Source organism: Notamacropus eugenii, chromosome 1 (genome assembly GCF_028372415.1).
Source record: "Notamacropus eugenii isolate mMacEug1 chromosome 1, mMacEug1.pri_v2, whole genome shotgun sequence".
NCBI classification, from domain to species: domain Eukaryota; kingdom Metazoa; phylum Chordata; class Mammalia; order Diprotodontia; family Macropodidae; genus Notamacropus; species Notamacropus eugenii.
In genome coordinates, this window is record NC_092872.1 from 458,644,110 (window position 1) to 458,663,008 (window position 18,899).

Sequence of the window (18,899 nt, forward strand, 5' to 3'; positions counted from 1 at the left end):
TGAACTAGTCAATAATAACTATACAGACTACTTGGCTTTTCTATTAACAAATTATATTAAATTTTTAGTAATAATTATTATTATTTTCTATTAATAAATTATATTATCTTGGAAGCAAAACAGAATAAAAGGGAAAATACAGGATGAGAAGACCTAAGCTCCAGTATCAGTTCTGTCACTTTGGTTAAATTACAAACTCAAAGCCTCAGTTTCCTCATCTATAAAATAGGGAAATAAGATTAATAATAGTTGCACTGTCAACAGGTTTTGGAAAAACATTTGAACTGTTATCATTACCTTACTCCTTATGATGAACAATGAAAAGTATCCTGTCTAGTAAGATCAACTATAGGAGATTCAAAACTAAGTTGCAAGTTATCACAATCAATGTTTTTATCTCAGATGATTGAAATTTAAAAATTTTGCAAAAGAATTTGTTGAGACTGTGTGTGAGAATTAATGATCCACTTGATCAATCTTCTGTTCAAAATAAAAGCATCTACCCAACAAACTGTTTCTACACTGAATAGCAGGGCAGGAAGGAATAGCTGGCTTTAGTGGAAAGATACCAAGCGGCAGAAAATGAAAAGAGGTAATAAAACGTTTGAAAAAGAAATTCACACTAATATTCTAAAAAGACTGTAAAAAGGAAAAGGGATTAAACATGTTCCTTCTACTCATACTCTCTGATGTTTTGTTCCCACCATGCCCATTAATCCATAAATGAACTTACGAGGGTTTTCTTTATACAAGTATATAGGACAAAAAAAATTAGAGATTAGGCAACTCAAGATCCCTCAGATGAGACATCTTCTATTCCAGTCCAGCACTTGAATCATTTCCTAACATTTGAGTTTGGGATGAGGACAAGGCAGGTTTAGCAGAGCTAATGCTAGATTTAGCTTTTTTTGACACTGCCATCCATATGCTATCAATATTAAGCCTAACATTCTAATGGTGGTAGGGGATAATGCCCAGAACAACTAATTCTTCATTACCAAAGGAATAAAATGATTACATAACAGGTTCATACTAGGAAAACTGGTGGTGCTACTAACATGCTGAAGCTAGATGACTCATGTGGCCTATCTAGTCCTCCTTTATAAAATGAGGACTATGAGAACTAGGTGGTAAGACAAAAAGACATCATAGCTTTCAAAGCACTCTGATATAAATAGGCAACACAGGATGGCAAAATAGTCAACAGTCAGTCAATAAACACTTTTGAAGCACCTGCTATATGCCAGGCACTCTAAGGAGACAAAAAGATGCAAAAAATAGTCCCTGTCCTCAAAGAGTTCACAATATAACAAGAGAGATAACAAGCAAATATGTACAAAAAAGCTATAAGTAAAATAAAAAGGGAATAATTAAAAGAGAGAAGTCATTAGAATTAAGAAGAGTTAGGAAAATTTTCCTGTAGAAGATGGGATTTAGTTATGTTCACTAACCTCACCTACCCTTAGGATCAAGGACCAAGCAGCTGAATTCTAAATCCCACACCACAGAGAACGCTGGTAAAGTCTTGAAGGCCAGACCTTGAGGCTATACACACCAGCAAATGGGGGAGGGAGGAAATATATCCAAAGAAAAGAATGAAAAGAAAACATAAAAAAAGGCTGAAACATCAAAGACTACAAGAGGAAAATTTAACAAAAACCCAGAGAACAAGCAAATAAATCAACAAAAGATCCCAAAGACTGGAAGAATGAATATTACATCTTCAAAGGGATTAGGAAATTTTCTTAATATTATAAGACACAGGAAAGTGAACCAAGTCCTGAAAAAAAATAGAATTCTTTGAGATTCGAAAAGAGCGTAAAACAAAAAATTCCAAAATGCTTCAACAGAAATGAAACTATTAAGAGAAGCTAGGAATGAATCAATAACTTTTTCAAAACAGAAATAAACTAAACTAGCAGATTAAATCCACAATGTAGAGCTTCTATAAAGCAGGAATTCTTAAACTTTTTCCACTTGAGACCCCTTCTCGTTTTGGCAGCATTCATTGCCGCTGCATGACTCGAGAGCATGCACAGTGCAAAGTGCACAAGCTTTGTGTTCAGAACTAAGGCTGCAGTGAAGTTGCACAATGCAAGTGTTGCCAAAAACACCTCAGATTCATTATGCATTTGATTTTTAATTATTTCTTGGTCGTTGTACGTTCAGCAACCTTTTACTGTTGTCACATTTTTTGCAACCTCTGGGGTTGTAACCCACAGTTTAAGAAGTGCTGCTCTCTAAAGAAATGAAAGACAAGAGTTCATTTAGGCTTTCTATCTAGAAAAATTTCCTAAAAATTAAAGTTGTCCAAAAGTGGAATGAGCTGCTTTCAGCAAATGATGGAGTCAACCTCAACAGAGTATTTTTAAGCAGAGCCTAGGTGACAACTTCAGGTACAGACTGGATGATAACCTGTTACAGAGTTCCTTTCAGGTACAGGTTGAACTAAATTACCACTCAAGTCTCTATCAATTCTCAGATTATATGATTCTATGATATATTAAAACAGTTTACTTTTTAAAATATTTTTTAACAGAAGCAAGAGAGAATAGACTGTAATATCCAAAAATAAAAAACAAAAAAACAGAAGTGGTACAAGCCTGGCAAAGAGGAGAAAATTTCAGCAACATTAAGGAAATACAATCTATTCAAGCAATTAATGAAAACAAATTACAACATGTTTAGAGACTATTTTTCTTTCAAGAAAAACTGACCTCCTGACTACAAATTTTATTAAGAGATTTTTCAAAAGCACAAAAGGGGAAAAATGATGCAATCAGAATTTAAAAAAATAGGAAATGGGAAGGTGGGAGAACAGAACTGAAGCACTACATACTAAACCCCACCACTCCACTTCAGATATATCAATTTTCTGGGACCAAATTAGAGTGTATATAAGTAAAGAAATGGGAGACAGAGAAGGGAACAGGTGTTGTACCCGTATCAAGTCCATGGGTGAACAGCGAAGTGATGATGACTCTCAACAAAAAGAGGGGCTATTGGAGAAGAGGAGAAGCAGAAGGCCAGGAATGGATCTCAGAAAATGAAAGGGATGAGAAATGACCTCCTCTTTAACAATGAATGAGTTAAAAAACAAATCCCAGAAACAAACTACATGAATATGAAGATGAAACAATATGCCAAAATTTCTGGAATTAAGCTAAAGCAATCCTGAAAAGATAAATAAAATTTTTTAAAAATAATAAAACTGGGTAAAAATTCTGAATATGCAATTTTAAAAGTTAAAAAAAGCCAATAACTGCAAAATAAGGGAAAAAAAGGGAAATCTTGAAAAATATGCAAGATAGAAATCAAAAATAACTAAAGAAATGCTTACCTGAAAAGAAAAAAATTGATACTCTTTAGACAACCTAATTAAAAATGGAAATAAAATTAACCAAAAAACTGAACGTAAAAATTACCATAAAGATAATTATCATATCCTACTATAGGTATAAGTCAACAAAACAGAAAAACTTGAGAAGATTATCTACAATAAAATGAAAATTACCCAAACTAACAGATGCAGAAAAGCCAAAGTACAGTATATTCATTAAAGCTAAAAATCAAACAAAGTATAAGCACAGAGGGATCTTTTAACACAATTAAATTTATCTAAAAACCAAAAGCTAACATTATATTATTCAAGAAAAAATTAAAAGCTTTCCCAATAGAGTAAAGTAAGAATAACCCTTTGCCTCCCACTGTTATTTAACATAGTTCTAGAAATGGCAGCAAAGGAAATGAGAATAAAAATAAATTAAAGATACGTAGTTAGGCAAAAAGGAGATAAAACTTCCTATTTTCTGATGATGTAACAGTTTACTTAGAAGAATTAGGGAAGTGGAAAAGAAATCAACTGAGACAACTAATAGTTTTGGTAAAGTTGAAGATTAATAAAATAAACTTACAAAAAACAAGAATATTTCCCTACTATTCAAAATAACTACAAAATGCAAAAAATACCCAGAATTAAATTTACTAAGCAAATTTAATGTCTATATAGATAAAATAGCAAATTGCTTCTTGAAGAAATTTTTTTAAAAAAATTCTCAAAATTGAAGGGTTACCCACTGCTCTTGGATAGGACCTAACAATATAATAAAAATTAAAATATGACAAATTTAATCTATGCATTTAGTGCAATATCAACCAAACTACCAAAGTAATCCTTTAAATAGCTAGATAAAATCAAAATTAATTTGAAACAAAATGTATAATTTATGAAAATATATAAATTATATAATTAATGAAAATACAGGAATGAAGGAGGAATGATAGTATGTACAGACCTGAAAACTATATTTTAAGTAGTAATTATCAAAATTACTTGGTACTGGCTTAAATAAATAGAACAGGATAACAATGGAAGAAATTAGGCAAAGAAAAATCAGAAAGAATTGAACTACTAATAGTATTAAAGAAACCCAAAACCTAAACTCTCTACAAAAGAACTTGTTTAAAATAAGAATTGCTAGGGAAAAGAGTAAAGAAGTCCGGCAGAATTAGGTTTAAATCAACAACTTTATATCCTATCATACAACACATTAAAAATGGTCAAAGTGACTTGAACATTAAAGATAATATCATAAATTAGGAGAAGAAATAGATCTGTACCATCCACAATTATGAGAAGGTAAAAGAGGCAATTACAAGGAACAGAAGCCAATTACAAAAGACAAAATAGACCATTTTGATTACATGACAGGTGGTACAGCAACCACAACACCATGGCCACACTCAGACCATGGACACCCCAGATGCCTAAGTTATCTGAGGTCCCTAATATTCTGAGATAGCATGTTGACAGAGTACCCTAAAAACCCAGTACTCTGAACCTCAAAGATCTAGGAGCTCTATCTCCAAGAGAAGACCAGCATAAGAACTCAGATGACCTAGAGCAAGACCAAAAAAGGCAGACCACTTTACTCAAAAGCAAGCAAGAGAAGCAGCCTGGCTTTAGCATAAAGACCAATTCAAGAACTGAAGCTGCAGAGATAAGCAAATCAAAAAAGATACCAATCAATATAAAAATTATTATTATTCTAGAGATCCCCAAGAGAAGCAAAGAATAACATTAAAACAACTGCAAGCATAGAAACAAAGAAGAAAAATGGCTTCTCCACAAGAATTACTTGAATATCTAAAAGAAACGAAGCAAGGCATTTTTTAAAAAATCAAACCAAAGCTCTGGATGAAAGAATTAGAAAGAAAATAGCTTAGAACATAAAGGAATAATACTTACGCTAGTAACCAGCTCCCTGAAAACTAGAACAAACTAAATGAAATTCAATGATTCCAAGAGGCAAAAGATCAAAACAATAAAAAAAACAGAAAATATATGATATCAAAAACTGCCCTGGAAAATAGAGCAAGAAAAGGTAATTTAAAGATCACTAAACTCTCTTGAAATTCCAAATTTAAAAAAAAAAAAAAAAGGCCTAGACACTATATTTCAAGAAAAAAATCTCTTAGAATTAGAAGGCAAAGTGAAAATAGGATTCTACCAATCCTCTCCTGCAAGAAACCCTAAATGAAAAAGTACCAGGAATGTCAAAGCCAAACAAAAAGTCCTACAAGTTTCCAGAAAGAATCAGTTTAAATATCAAGGATCCAGTCAGATCCCACAAGACCTGAAAGTTTCTACTATAAATAAGAGGAAATTTTGGAATTCAATATTCCAAAAGGCAAAAGACGCAGGATTACAATCAATAAAAGTCTGTTCTTCAAAGTTAAGTATGATCCTATAGAGGGAAAAACAGATCTTTAATAGAACAGAAAACTTTAAAGCACTTTTGATGAAAGACCAGAGTTGATCAATAAATCTGAAATACAAATACATATGAGTTCAGTAAAAAGTAAAAAGGCAAATTTACTTGAGCAACTGGAAGGGACTATATGATGATGTGTTTGTTGCTGTTCAGTCTTTTTTCAGTCATGTTCAACTCTTTGTGACCCCATTTGGGGTTTTCTTGGCAAATACTGGAGTGGTTTGCCATTTCCTTCTCCAGCTCATTTTACAGATGAGGAAACTGAAGCTGACAGGGTGAAGTGGCTTAACCAGGACCACACAGCCAGTATATGTCTGACGCCACATTTGAATTCAAGTCTTCCTGACCCGAGGTCCAGCATTCTATCCATTGTGCCACCGAGCCAGCCAAATGATGATGTACTAACATTCTAAAAAGAAAAGAATAAATAAGTGTCCCTTCAGAAAACAGTGGGCCTGAGGATAGACTGGTTCTGTTCTGAGAGTTTTAAAAGGAAAAAGTAAAAGGTATACATTAGTGTAGAAGGGAGGATAAAAGAGGTGGAATTTGTAATTTCTCCTAATTAGAGTACATGAGAAAAAGAGTATACAAACACAAGGGAGTGTTGGGAGGCATTAGTTTAACCTCACTTATATAAAACAAAGGAGGGTTGAACACATACATTTTGGTGTAGAAAAACATCATAATCAACAGAAAAACAAGAGTGGATGGAAATGAGGTGTTAACAAAGAGAATAATACTAGGAAGGGAATAGTAAGTAGCAAGCAAAAAGAACTTCCAGATCCTCAAAGGAGGATTAAAAGGGAGAAAAGGGGCGAAGCAAAGAACTAGAATTTAAGAGGATAATTATCAGTTTGGGAACTGCTGAACAAAATGTAGTATATGAAGAAAATGGAATGTTATTCTACTATAACAAATGACAACTGCAAAGAATCCTAGGTAGTATGAACTGATGCAGATTGAAATGAGCAAACCTAAAAGCATAATTTATACGAGGACATTATAAAAAAAATTTTTTTGAAAGACTTAATATTAAGCACTCTGATCAATGCAATCACAATCCTTATTTCCAAAGAACTTATGATGGAAGATGTAATGCATCTCCTAGCAGACAGATGTTGGTCTCAAGGTGCAAAAAGATATCTATACTTAAGGCATCACTAACTGTGTGGATTCATTTTGCTCAACTGTGTTTATTTGCTATGTGTCTCTTTTTTCTCTCAGATTTTAAGTTGTGGGAAGGTAGTTGTAAAGAAAAGGGAGAGGAGAACTAAAAATACTGCTGACAAAAATAAGAGTCACTGAAACATTTTTAAATGCACAAAAGACAACTTGAAAGAAATTCAGGAGAAAGCATGGATCAACACAGCAGGTTTGAAAGCAATGTGTGTAATTTATTATATACTTTAGGAAAAAATCAGTGATATGAAATGGAGATTCAATTTCCTATAAAATCCTCATTTAAGATCAAAAGAAAATAAAGTTAAGGATGCCTCTCCAAAAAAGAAGACAATATACACAACTACAATAATGCAAATAGAGAAACAACCAACACAAAACATTTGAAAAGTTTAGACACTATAAAGAAAAGTTTGGCCTCAAAGAAAATATGAAAAGGTCTTTACAACTCTCTTGTATTAATCTGGATCTGCAAATTTCTTTGATGTATCAGATCAGTTTTGCTGATTTTTTAAAAAAATTCTTTTTCTTTTTAAAAAGAAAATTCTTTGTTTTAAGAAATGGCTCCCTAGGAAAGAGGAGGTAGGAGAGATGAGGTAGAAGGAAAATCTAGGTGAGATAAAAAGAAAACATTAAAAACCTATTTAAAACCATTACATTTTAACAGCTAAAAAGTATTAAATATTCTTAATAATATCTGACATTTCAAAAAAAAAATGTGCTATGGGCAGCAGGAGGGAAGAAGAAATTCATTTTGGAAAATGCCTCCCTTTTGGAAACTCATGCCACCTGTGGGAGACTAGGGTGTCAAAAGCTTTGAGCATATACCAATAGTTTAAAGCACTTTCTTCACAACAGCCCTATAAGGTTTATGGTGTATTATCTCCATTTTACAGAAAAGGCATAAAGCATTTAAGTGACTTACCTACTAAATCACTTAGCAAGTATTAACTGCGTGTTAATATATAAGGTGGATTCAAACCCAGATTTTGATTCCAGAACTACTCTTTCCACAAAAATTCAGGGAGAAGAAAGAGACCAGATGGGAGCAAGGATGGCACCTGATGACTTGAGACAAGGGGGTGTGGAAGGAGTTTCAAAAGTCACAGGACAAAAGTACAAGTTGAGATATGAAGAGACTCAGAATGACTCTGTAACTTAGAAGTAAAGAACATTTTTAAAAGTATTTCAGTACAGTAAGTGAAGATGGCAATAGAAATTAAAGCAAAAATACAGAAAGGGGCCAAAATAGTCCTAAAAGCAATTTAGCCAAAGGTTGACACAGTACGAGGAAATTTGGAGGAAGCTTTCTTCCTCCTTCCCCATTCTAGAATACATGACCAACCCTCAGGATCCAGATCTCAGTTCAATCCTACTAGTACTAGTTAGCTAACTATTTATTACAGATGAATTAGAAAATGTCTGCAAACCCAGAAATAGTCATTGCCATGAAAAATGTGGGTAGCTGTGGTAGGTTATAAAACTAAAACATTCTGAAGAAGCTGAACTGAAGGGTGAAGCTGATCATGAAGAAAGAAGCATATACTTCCCCACAACAGTTGATTGCAGCAGACTTTGTCAACCAATTTTCTGACCCCCTTGTTGCTTACCTTGGTAGTAAACTCCTACAACTTGACCACTTTTCTAGTTTTGAACATATTTCCACTACAGATAAAACTTTTCTTCCTCTGATCCTTCACCTTTCCAACCCATGTCTCAACTACTACACTAGACTTAAAGCGCACACCCTACTGGCAGAGGAACTTGCTGTCTGCAACGTCCCCCAAATTGGGAAGGTATCATTTAGGCAACAGTACACTAAGCACCATTCATATGCTGCCTATACAAAATTCATTCTGCACTGCAGAGGATTTATAAATGAACTTTTGAAAAATAAATATTTAAGGTTGAAGATTACCTTACTAGGTATAGGCATATACAATGTGGAATAGAAGGAGCTTTTATTTTTCAAAAGCAACAATGTTTTTTGGCAATGAGATGTACATTCTTCATATACATACAGTATTTCAAATAGGTGTGAAGTTCACTGTATTTTAAACATGTCTTTGTATCACTGTTTCACTAGTTTGAATTCAGGAGACCCAAGCATATGAGTAATAATTTAAGTATAAAAATATAGTACACAGATTATGGCAACAGTGTTATTTATGTATTTATGTGTTTATATATATATATATATATGCACATATATATATAAAATAACATTCAGTGTATTCTTTTAAAAGCAAAACTTTTTTCAGTAAGTTTGGCAATTTTGATGAAAGGTGTCATTTACTGTTACTGTTAAAAAAAATGCTAAATTCAACCTGCTTATTAAACAAAAAGGAAATAAAATCACAGCAACTTTTGATCTTAATGGCACAGAACCTTTCCTGTTAACATATTGCCCTGTCACCCAAACCAGAAACCTGCTCAATCACAAGTCTTAAGAGTACATTAACTTTGGAATACAATGGAAAAAACATTCGGACTTCGGAGTCAGAGGAGCTGAGCTTAAGTTCCTATACTGACATAAAGTGAAAATTAGCAAAGGAATTAACTTCTCTAAACCTCAGGATACTTTTCTATTTTTTTAAAGTAGCTGTAGGAGTAATAATATGTGTGCTATCTATATCTTTACTGTGAGGAAAGCACTTTTATGAACTTTAAAGTTCTATACAAATGTGTGTTTTTAAATACCATCAAATTTATAGGCAAGAAAACAAAGAACTGGTTAAGTGATTTGCCCAAGATTATACAGAGTTGAAAAGATTGATTTTTTTTCTCTATAAAAAGTACATTACACCTGGAATATATATATATATATGCTCAACTATGATACTTTTCTAGTTATTTAAAATGAATCTTCTGGCAGAGTTGTTAAAGACACAAATGAAATAATTTATGTTATGCAATGTGCAAATCTTAAGAGGACTTTTTTAAAAAAATCTAAAAAATAAAAACAATCAAGTAGAAGACAAATAACAACAGACTCAGATTAGCACTCATTCTGGAGATATGAAATGACTACGAAGTGTAAGTAATTTTTAAACATCTCAGAATCTGTAGATCCAAAAAATTCCCATCCCTTTCAAAAGAAGTATACTGGAAAACTAAACACTTATTCTTTATTCCTATGATGCTGCTATTATTTCAAACATTTTAGGAGACCCTTTTTTGAAATATCTTCATCACATATGGCACATTCTTTCGAATATATTCAGTAGCAGAAAACTGATCAGTCTTCTAATTCAAAAAAACAGCTCACAGAATTAATGATTTTCAAAAATGGAAGGTACCTCAGTGGTCATCTTGTTCAATCCATAATGAAAGGAATTCCCACAACAATACCTGAGAAGTGGTGATCCAACTTCTGCTTGAAAATATCCAATGAGGAAAACCCAGTACCTCTTAAGTCAGTCCATTCCTCTTCCATTAAAATGTACAGAGTATTCCATTAGGGAAACAAAGAAAAAAATAAAATTCTTATTGTTTTCAAGGACCTTAAATTCTATAGGGAAAAGAAAAGCACATAAATAATTATCAAAATAATTTAAGTAGGAAAAGAGAACTAACAAAGAGAGGAACTGAAAAAGATTTCATAGTCCTAGATGTGACAAGTAACCTAAACCTTGAAGGAATGATAAGGAATAAGTGGGAATGCCACCCGGGAAATGAAAAAGGAAGGTAGAATGGCAAATTTGGAGAACAATTAATAGACTAGTTTGCCTTAATTGTATAATACGTGAAAACAAATATTCAAGTTCAAAAATGTAGACTAAAACCAAAATTATGGAAGTCTTTAAATGCCAGATTCATTTTATCCTTTTATTGCAGGAAAAACAGGGAGCCACTTAAAAATTCTAAGCAGAGGAATGAGTCAAGCAATGTGTCTCAGGAAAATAATTTTGGTAGTTATGTGGAAAATGGAGAAGAGAGGGGAAGAAAACTGAAAGTAAGAAAAATCAGAATTATAATGCATGTAAAGCCAGGTAAAAAGAAAAGGGGATGGGAAAAGGACCCAACATACAAAAATATTTATAGCAGATCTTTTTGTGGTAGCCAAGAATTGGATTGAGGAGATGCCCATCAATTGGGGAATGGCTGACAAGTAGTGGTATACAAATGTAATAGAATACTATTATCCTATAAGAAATAATGAACAGATGGACTTCAGAAAAATCTGCAAAGACTTGTATGAACTGATGCTGAGTGAAATGAGCAGAAACAAGAGAACACTGTACACAGTAACAGTCACATTGTACAATGACTAACTTTGATAGACTCTGTTCTTCTCAGCAATACAAGGATCTGTGACAACTCCAAAAGACTCATGATGGAAAACTATCCACATCCAGAGAGAGAAATGTGGAGTCTGAGGGGAGACTGGAACATACTATTTGCTCTTTTTTTTGTTTTTTTTCTTTCTAGTGGTTTCTCCCACTCATTCTGATTCTTCTTTACAACATAGCTAATGTGAAAATGTGTTTAACAGGAATGTATATGTAGAGCCTTTATTGGACTGCACACCAGTCTTGGGGAAGGGGTGAGAGGTGGAGAAAATTTAAAACTCAAAAAGCTTGAGGAAGTGAATGCTGAAAATTAAAACTAAATAAATTAATTTAAAGGAAAAAAACATTTTAAAAAATGGGAGTCTAAACAAGGGCAGTGGTTCCATGAGAAGTGAAAAGGGTAAAAATGACATTTTTTTCAGTCTGGTGGAATCAACAAAACTCAGCAACTAATATGGGGGGGGGGGGGGGCAGGTCAAGGATGACTGAGAAAACACACTGTTAAGATGACTAAAAGAAATAAGGAAATTGGATGGGGGGTTGGGCATATGTATAATAGGAAGATAATTGGTTAAATTTTGGACACACTGACAAGAGTTCATAAGAGGGAATATTTAAGGTTGGATGTACATATTTAGGAATCATCTGTACAGAGATAACTTAGCCCAAGAAAGCTAATGAGATCACCATTCAATCAACCAGTATTTATTAAGCACTTAATATGTGACAGAAACTGTTCTGGTAGCAAAGTACAGAAAGAAGACAGAACCTTGAGCACATACATACTTAAGAGGCAAGAGACAAATAATCTAAGAAAGGAGACTGAAAAGGAACAGATAGTAAGATGAGAACCAGGAGAAAACAATATCCTAGACACCAAAGAATGAAGCCAGGAAAATATGGTGGGTGATAGCTTCAAAAGCTACAGAAACTCAAATGGGATGAGAACTGAGAAAACGTAACTGAACTTCAGTTTTAGCAGAGTGAGAGGCTTGGAAGCTAGATAAAGGGGTTGAGAAGTACGCAGGAAGTAAGGAAGAAGAGGCAACAAATTGGAGGAAGTCTTTTCTAGAACTCTCACTATAAAAGGGAAGAGATAATTTGAAAATTTAAGGAGACGGCAGGATCAACTGACAGTTTTTTTAAGTTAGGGAGACCTATGTGTTTGGAAACAGTCAATGTCTAGAATCAAGTTTGAAGAAAATAGTGAGTGATAAAAGTTAGGCAATACCATCTAAGTTTGGGTTTGGTTTTGTTTTTAAAAGTGTGACCACTACAAAGTGATTAAACTGATTTTCTAGCGCAGCTGATAAACTAGCTGTATAGGCAATTTCAAAAGAAGAATTTCAAAAAATATCTTGATCAATAAGTATATTAATAATATTCAGAAAATATAATTTTCAAATAACATTCAGGAACTATAATATATATTAATAAGAGTCAAATGTATTAATAATATTAAGGGGAACTTAGGTTCTGGGCTATATTTGATTTCTCATCTGGAGAAGACATGATCCCTGATACACAATATCACTCAACTTTATGATACAAGACTATATACAATTTTAAAAATCAAAATAGAATTTTAAATTTAATTTACATCTGGAAAAAAAATCCTTTAAAGAAAAAGAATCTCCAGACTCTGGAGACTCATTCTAAGTGATACTTTCAAAGCAAACATCTATATAATAGATAAACAGCAATCCCATTGCCATCATGCAAAGAATGAACTCTAGATGAAACTCCTTTAACAAAATGCCAAGATGAGCCTACTTTATGCTGAGTTCTGTAACATATATTGCATCAAAGCCTACATATAATAGGCACCTCACAAATATCTGTTGAATTTTTACAAGGAGGAAAAGCAAGAAGGTACAGATATTGCACAAACAATACTATATTGAGGGGAAAAGGCATCAAAAGCTGACCACATCAAAACTTTGCTAACTAACCAAGGGGTACTTCCCTCAAATATGGAAAACCTGTACTTATATTTGGTAACTATGTAAAAATGTGCTTGTATTCATTAAAAACAACTAAAATAACATCACCTTAGATCTTCCACTCCTGGATCTGTAACTGTATAATCTATAGCATTTCCTAAAAAAGCTGAAATTCCTAATTTTTCTTCATTTATTTCTAGGGTACATATAAAAAACAAATTCAAGAAAATGTCTAGAGAAAGTCTTTATAACCAATAAGGGTTTAAATGCGATTCAACATTAAATGATAAGGTTTCATCACTGCATGTAGGTCGTTTATTGAATTTATGGACTACAGAGATCTCATTTGCTTCATCCTTTTCCCTCAAGCTGCCAAATTTTAGATAATTTCATTGTTCCTTAGCATTTAAATCACTGGATAAGCAGAGTAAAAAAGCTGAAACTTAATTTTATTTTATTTTAGTGGTTTAAACTTTAAAAAACAAAGCCAAAAAGCATTAAATAAAAATTTGTTTAATAAATTATAAAAATGGTGTTTAATTTATCCATTATATCCATCTCCTCTTAGAACAGCTATGAAAAGATAAAATCCACTATTATTAAAATACCAAGATGTTTTCCTTTTATACATCAAAAATATGATACCATGATTATCTTTTACCAGTCTATATTCCACTGGTATCATAAACATTTGACTGCTAACAATGATTTGTTAATAAAGGCTAAAATTTTCCCCAAAAGTATTTTAACTGAATTATAAAATATGCTATGTAAAGTTGTCCTATGTTTTAAAGTCCAACTGTCTAAAGAGATTAATTTATAGCCCCCCCTGGCCTGCCTCTTCCACTGGAGAAAATCCATTTAGGAATAGTCTTTTCTGATCTACTTACTGGAGACTTTTACCAGGAACTGGGAGTCATTTTACATATCCATGACAGTCCTACACTTGCTAACCTTGTGTGCCAAATTAATACTAACAAAAAGTAATAAGCCACAAAGAAGTAATTTTGCACCATATTTGATGCTTACAGAGAACAGCTACAGAGGTAGCTCTAAGAATATGGCAAGGCAATTTTGCTTGTATTTTCTCTAAATGAAAATAAGGAAGACAATGTACCCTTTGCATATTAGCTACCCTAGCATTAAAATAAAACAAACCATTACTCTTAAGAGACATCATGTTCTTTCCTGAATCTCACTAGAGATCATAAATCAATCTATTACATGCAAATCATTTTACTACAAATAGGGCAAACATAAATTTGGTTCATAATGTTGGTTGCTTTTCTGTCATATCCAACCCTTTGTGACCCCATTTTGGGGTTTTCTTGTAAAAGGTACTGGAGTGGTTTGCCATTTCCTTCTCCAACTCATTTTACAGATGAGGAAACTGAGGCAAACACGTTTAAGTGATTTGCCCAGGGTCACACAACTAGTCTGTCTGAGGTTGCATTTGAACTCCGGAAGATATCTTCCTGATTCCAGGCCCTGCAACCTATCCACTGAGCCACCTAGCTATCCACAAAGCTCACAAAGGCTTCCCCAAAAGTGAACAGTGAGAACAACAGAGTTCTCCAAAGCCCTTGTTTTCACCAATTCAGAGAGTAACAAAAATAACAATGATAAAATAAAAGTTTAAAAAAAGGCTTACCAACAAGAAATAAAACCAGTTTCTTTCTTAGGATCACAGATCCAGAATTAGGAGACCTTAAGAACTCAGGAATCTAGTCCAAACCCCTCATTTTGGGGAAAAAAAAAAGGCAAAATGATAGATACAAAGTTTCTTTGCTTAAACACGGCCCTGCCTAGAGAATGGCTATTTGACTTAACTAATGTAAGGGAAATTCTTGAGTGAGCAGGTGGGCACCTTTTCTGCAATGTCACAGTCGCACAGAATACTGAAAGGCAGAGATCTGTGCTGAAAGGCAGAGATCTGGATCCCAGTCCTCCTGACTCCAAAAAGGATCAGCTCTCCATCCACTACACACCATGCTAACTCTTGTAACCATGAATTAAAAAAAAAAAATTATTTGGCTTTACACTGTAAAAATGTTTCAAAAACTTCCTTTTAGAGAACCACCATGTTTAAATACAATCCACTGACAACAATTTGTGAAGAAAAAAGAAATGCACTTCAATCAAGATCAGTCATGAAACAAAAGTTGAATAAGTCCCTTATTTTCGATGTCTTAAAGAAAGGATTATACTTGTTTTATTTCATGACATCTCCCCCAAAAATCTGTGTGCATTTTAAAAAGGTAATTTAAAACAATGTTTTGAAATCTGAAGTACTCTGAAGTACTATAATGGTACCTTAAAACAATCTAAAAATATTTATTGGAACCAGATTTGTAAATTGCCAGTTTACACAAAAATTAAGATTGCATTTTGAAATTGAATATAGTTTTGGCAAATACAATTCAAAATTTTAAAAAGACTTTTCCACTGACCTGTCTAAAAGCTTGTTATTATAAACACAAAAGGGGGAGGAGGGAGAGGGAAACACTGGATCTTTGGCGTACTGAGTACAGCAACTCCTGGTGTGGAAATTCCCTCTCACCCTTGTAAGTGTAACCCTAGGCAAATCACTTAAAACTTCTCTAAGTTTCCCCATTTGTAAAGTGAGGATAATAGTACTTACCTCTCACCCTGTTGAGAGGATCAAAATGACAATATTTGTACAGCATGTGTGCTCTATAAATGCTGGCTAGACAGGTAGGCAACATTTCTGTAACAGTCTTAGAGAACTGTCTAGATCACTGAGGCATTAAGTGACTTGGCTAAGATCCAGAGAGGCAGCGAATCAGAAAAAGGATTAGGATCCAAGTATCACAAACTCCAAATCTTTATTTCTAGAGAATAAGCTGCCTCCCAATCCCTTTATACAATAACGACAAGAGCTGAAATTAAGATGTAATAAAACGACAGGTATTTAACAGGAATTTACATTCATTCTGGCACAAAATAACTGTTTAATCCTTCAGAATGATATAGTTACTAAAATTTTTAATTATTCAAATCCTAACAGTCAAATACAAATATTAAAAAAATTTAATAAAAAACATTTAAAGCTACATTTGAGCATTGATATTACTAGGTGAGAAAAAACTTAAGGTAACAGGTATTTACATAGTGAGAGAAAAACAAAATTATAATTTAACCAAATGTTCAATTTAAAAGTTACATCAACCAACCAAAAAAGCTTAACCCTGCCCTTTCACTTAACTTCAAAACTTTGCAAGGTGATCAGACGTTAAACTATTTATTCCCTGACCTCCTTCATCAGATTAGTTAAGAATATTCCCTGACCCCCTACTAACTTCCTCGGCTCACCAGGGTCACCCAGGTCTCATGAGATGAAAACAGAAGCACGTGACCCAAGTGGGTCCAACACTTTCTCTTCCAAGGCAGAGCGCAGCGGTACGGAGGGCTGGGGGTGGGGAGGAGGGACTCTGAAGAGAGTGACGCCTGGGCAGGTAAAAAGCTCGTCAACGCCCCCTCCCCCAAGAAAGGAAGTCAGAAGTGAATCACCTGAGTCTGGGGGGGTACAGGGGGGGCGGGGGTCGGAAGGGGAAAGAGAGAAGACTAACCAGGGGAGCCTAGGACTCAGACAGGGCAGGAGGGCAGGGGCGGTGGCGCAGCCCTTCCCCGAGGCTTCCCTACCCACGTGTAAATTGGCACGGACAAAAGAAAGCGTGTGAAGTTACGGCTTCTCCTTTTCACCGTGTAAAATGGGGTGTAAGGGAAGGAAGAAGGGGTCACCAAGTGCAGCGTGACCTCCAATTTCTAGGGTTAAATGGAAGGGGCGGGGCTGCCCAGGCCTCCCCTAGGGGCAGAGGAGGAAAGCGGAAGTAGGGGAACCGGCCACAGGGGGTCTAGGGGAAATGAGGAAGGGGGTACGAGAGGAGTGAAGGGGGGGTGCGAGAAGGAAGAAGGACACTAAGTGTTTTACCTTTTCCTGCTCCTCCCGGAGCCTCGCCACATGCTCCGAGCGGAGCGGCTGCGTGGAGGAGGCGGCGGCGCTGAGGCTGGACTGAGGCTGGGCCTCCATGGCCGTGCAGGGGGCGGCTGGGGCTTCAGGGGGGGCGCTAGGGGTGGGTGGGGGCAAGGCCACCGAGGGCCTACAAGGGGCTACTGAGTCCTAAAGCAGTGTTTATAGAGGCGGCGGCTGCTCTCTGGGGTGCGCGTTCTGCCCCGGCCTCTGCCGCTTCTCCACCTGCCACCGCGCAGGGCCCCGCGCGCCGCGCCAGCCGCCGAGGCCGGGGCTGAGACGGAAGCAGAGGCCGAGTCGGAGGCGGAGAGGGCTCGGGACCGGTTTAGGGCTGCGGCGGCCGCTGCTCCTGTCCGGGGTGGCCGGGCCCGCATCTCACACTCGCATTATCGGCAGCGTCGCCACCGGCTCGTGGAAGTCGAGCGGGAGGCGTGGGGTGGGACAAGGCCCGAGGGCAGGAGTCGCGGAGGCGGGCGGCAGCCCCAACGTCGTCGGCGGCTCCAGAGCTAAGCCCCGCCTTCTTAGGCCCGCCCCAGCACGAGGCCCCGCCCCACCACCCGCGTTGCAGGCTGGGAAGCGGCGGCGAGGGCCTGTCTCTAGTCGGCCTCCTTACCCTCCGGCTTCCCATTGCGCCTGCGCCCCGTCTCTGCTCAGGCAGGCCTCCCTAATGAGACGCTTTCTTCAGTGTTGCTCGCTTCTGCAGGTGCTTGTCAGATGGCTGGGAGAAGGGGCTCCTTAGGGCTGTGCTAGAGCGGAGCAACGATTGGTAGGTGGGAAAACAGACTTTAGATCAAGGGTTCATAACTTGACTTCACCAGACATCAGAAGATTTTCAGAGCTAGGAGAAACCTGCTACAAAACTCCCTCTGCCCCGCCCCCATCCCCCCACACGTTTTACAGCTGAGGAAACAGACCTCTCTCTATAGGAACCTGAACTCCCCCAACATTTAACAGCAACTTCAGTAGTAAAGGCGGGACCAGACAAGTGCAGTTCTTCCAAGTCCCTTCTAGGAATTTTTCTAACTCATAGCATCATCCATAAGGCTGGAAAATGGACTTGACCAGAGTACATAGGGTTAATAAATAGATACCTTCCTGTCCCATTCACATTCCTTCTTCTCCCTAATCAAAAAGCAGTCATTTATTAAGTTTATAATAAGTGATAAACACCGTTAAGCACTGATGAGAAAATGACCTATGAGAAACAGTAAACCACCCTCAAGGAGCTTACGATCCCTTTGGAGGAGACAGCTGTCCAGTAGGTATGCAGCTACATGTGGAAAGAGATAGGGGAAGAGATACAAGGCATTTGAGAGGGAAGAGATACTAAGTAGCAACTGGGGGAATCACAAATGTCTTTGCCTAGCCCTAGATAGTAATGCTTGAACTTGTCTTTGAAAGAAATGGGATTCCAAAAAGTAACGTGGAGGAAGGAGGGTGTTCCAAGCCTGAGGATCAACCAAAACACAGGCAAAGAGAAGCAGGATGGTATGCCTTGTTTCTGTAGGCAAGTTTGCCTGAACCTAATGTGTGCGAATCCTCTGGAGAAGGAAATGGCAAACCATGCCAGTATCTTTACCAAGAAAACGCTATGGACAATGTGTGTGAAATGGAGAAAAGTGTGACAAGGTTGGAAAAATAGAACTAGCTTGTAAAAAGTTTTAAATGACAAAAAAAAAAATAGCACATTTTAAGTGCTTATTGTGATAAGGACATACGT

General features: G+C 36.1%; 1 protein-coding gene and 1 long non-coding RNA gene across 4 annotated transcripts in view; one reads left to right on the forward strand and one right to left on the reverse strand.

The window, feature by feature from the left end:
- Window positions 1-17,281, reverse strand: part of URI1 (URI1 prefoldin like chaperone) — a 61,905-nt gene extending 44,624 nt beyond the window's left edge. Inside the window, exon 1 of one of the 2 annotated variants that reach the window (XM_072632102.1) lies at window positions 17,141-17,281. In XM_072632102.1, the coding sequence (XP_072488203.1) occupies window positions 17,141-17,172 (32 nt within the window). In that variant the 5' untranslated portion in view covers window positions 17,173-17,281. The remainder of the gene's footprint in view (window positions 1-17,140) is intronic. The other variant, XM_072632101.1, reaches the window with a different exon arrangement.
- On the forward strand, window positions 5,901-8,798 carry LOC140519249 (uncharacterized). 2 transcript variants are annotated; one of them, XR_011972144.1, is made up of 3 exons: window positions 5,901-6,280; window positions 6,999-7,159; window positions 7,978-8,798. It is a non-coding gene; the product is annotated as an uncharacterized lncRNA (long non-coding RNA). The 2 variants fall into 2 exon arrangements; XR_011972145.1 differs by having other exon boundaries at window positions 6,999-7,146.
- Window positions 17,282-18,899: the final 1,618 nt, after the last annotated feature.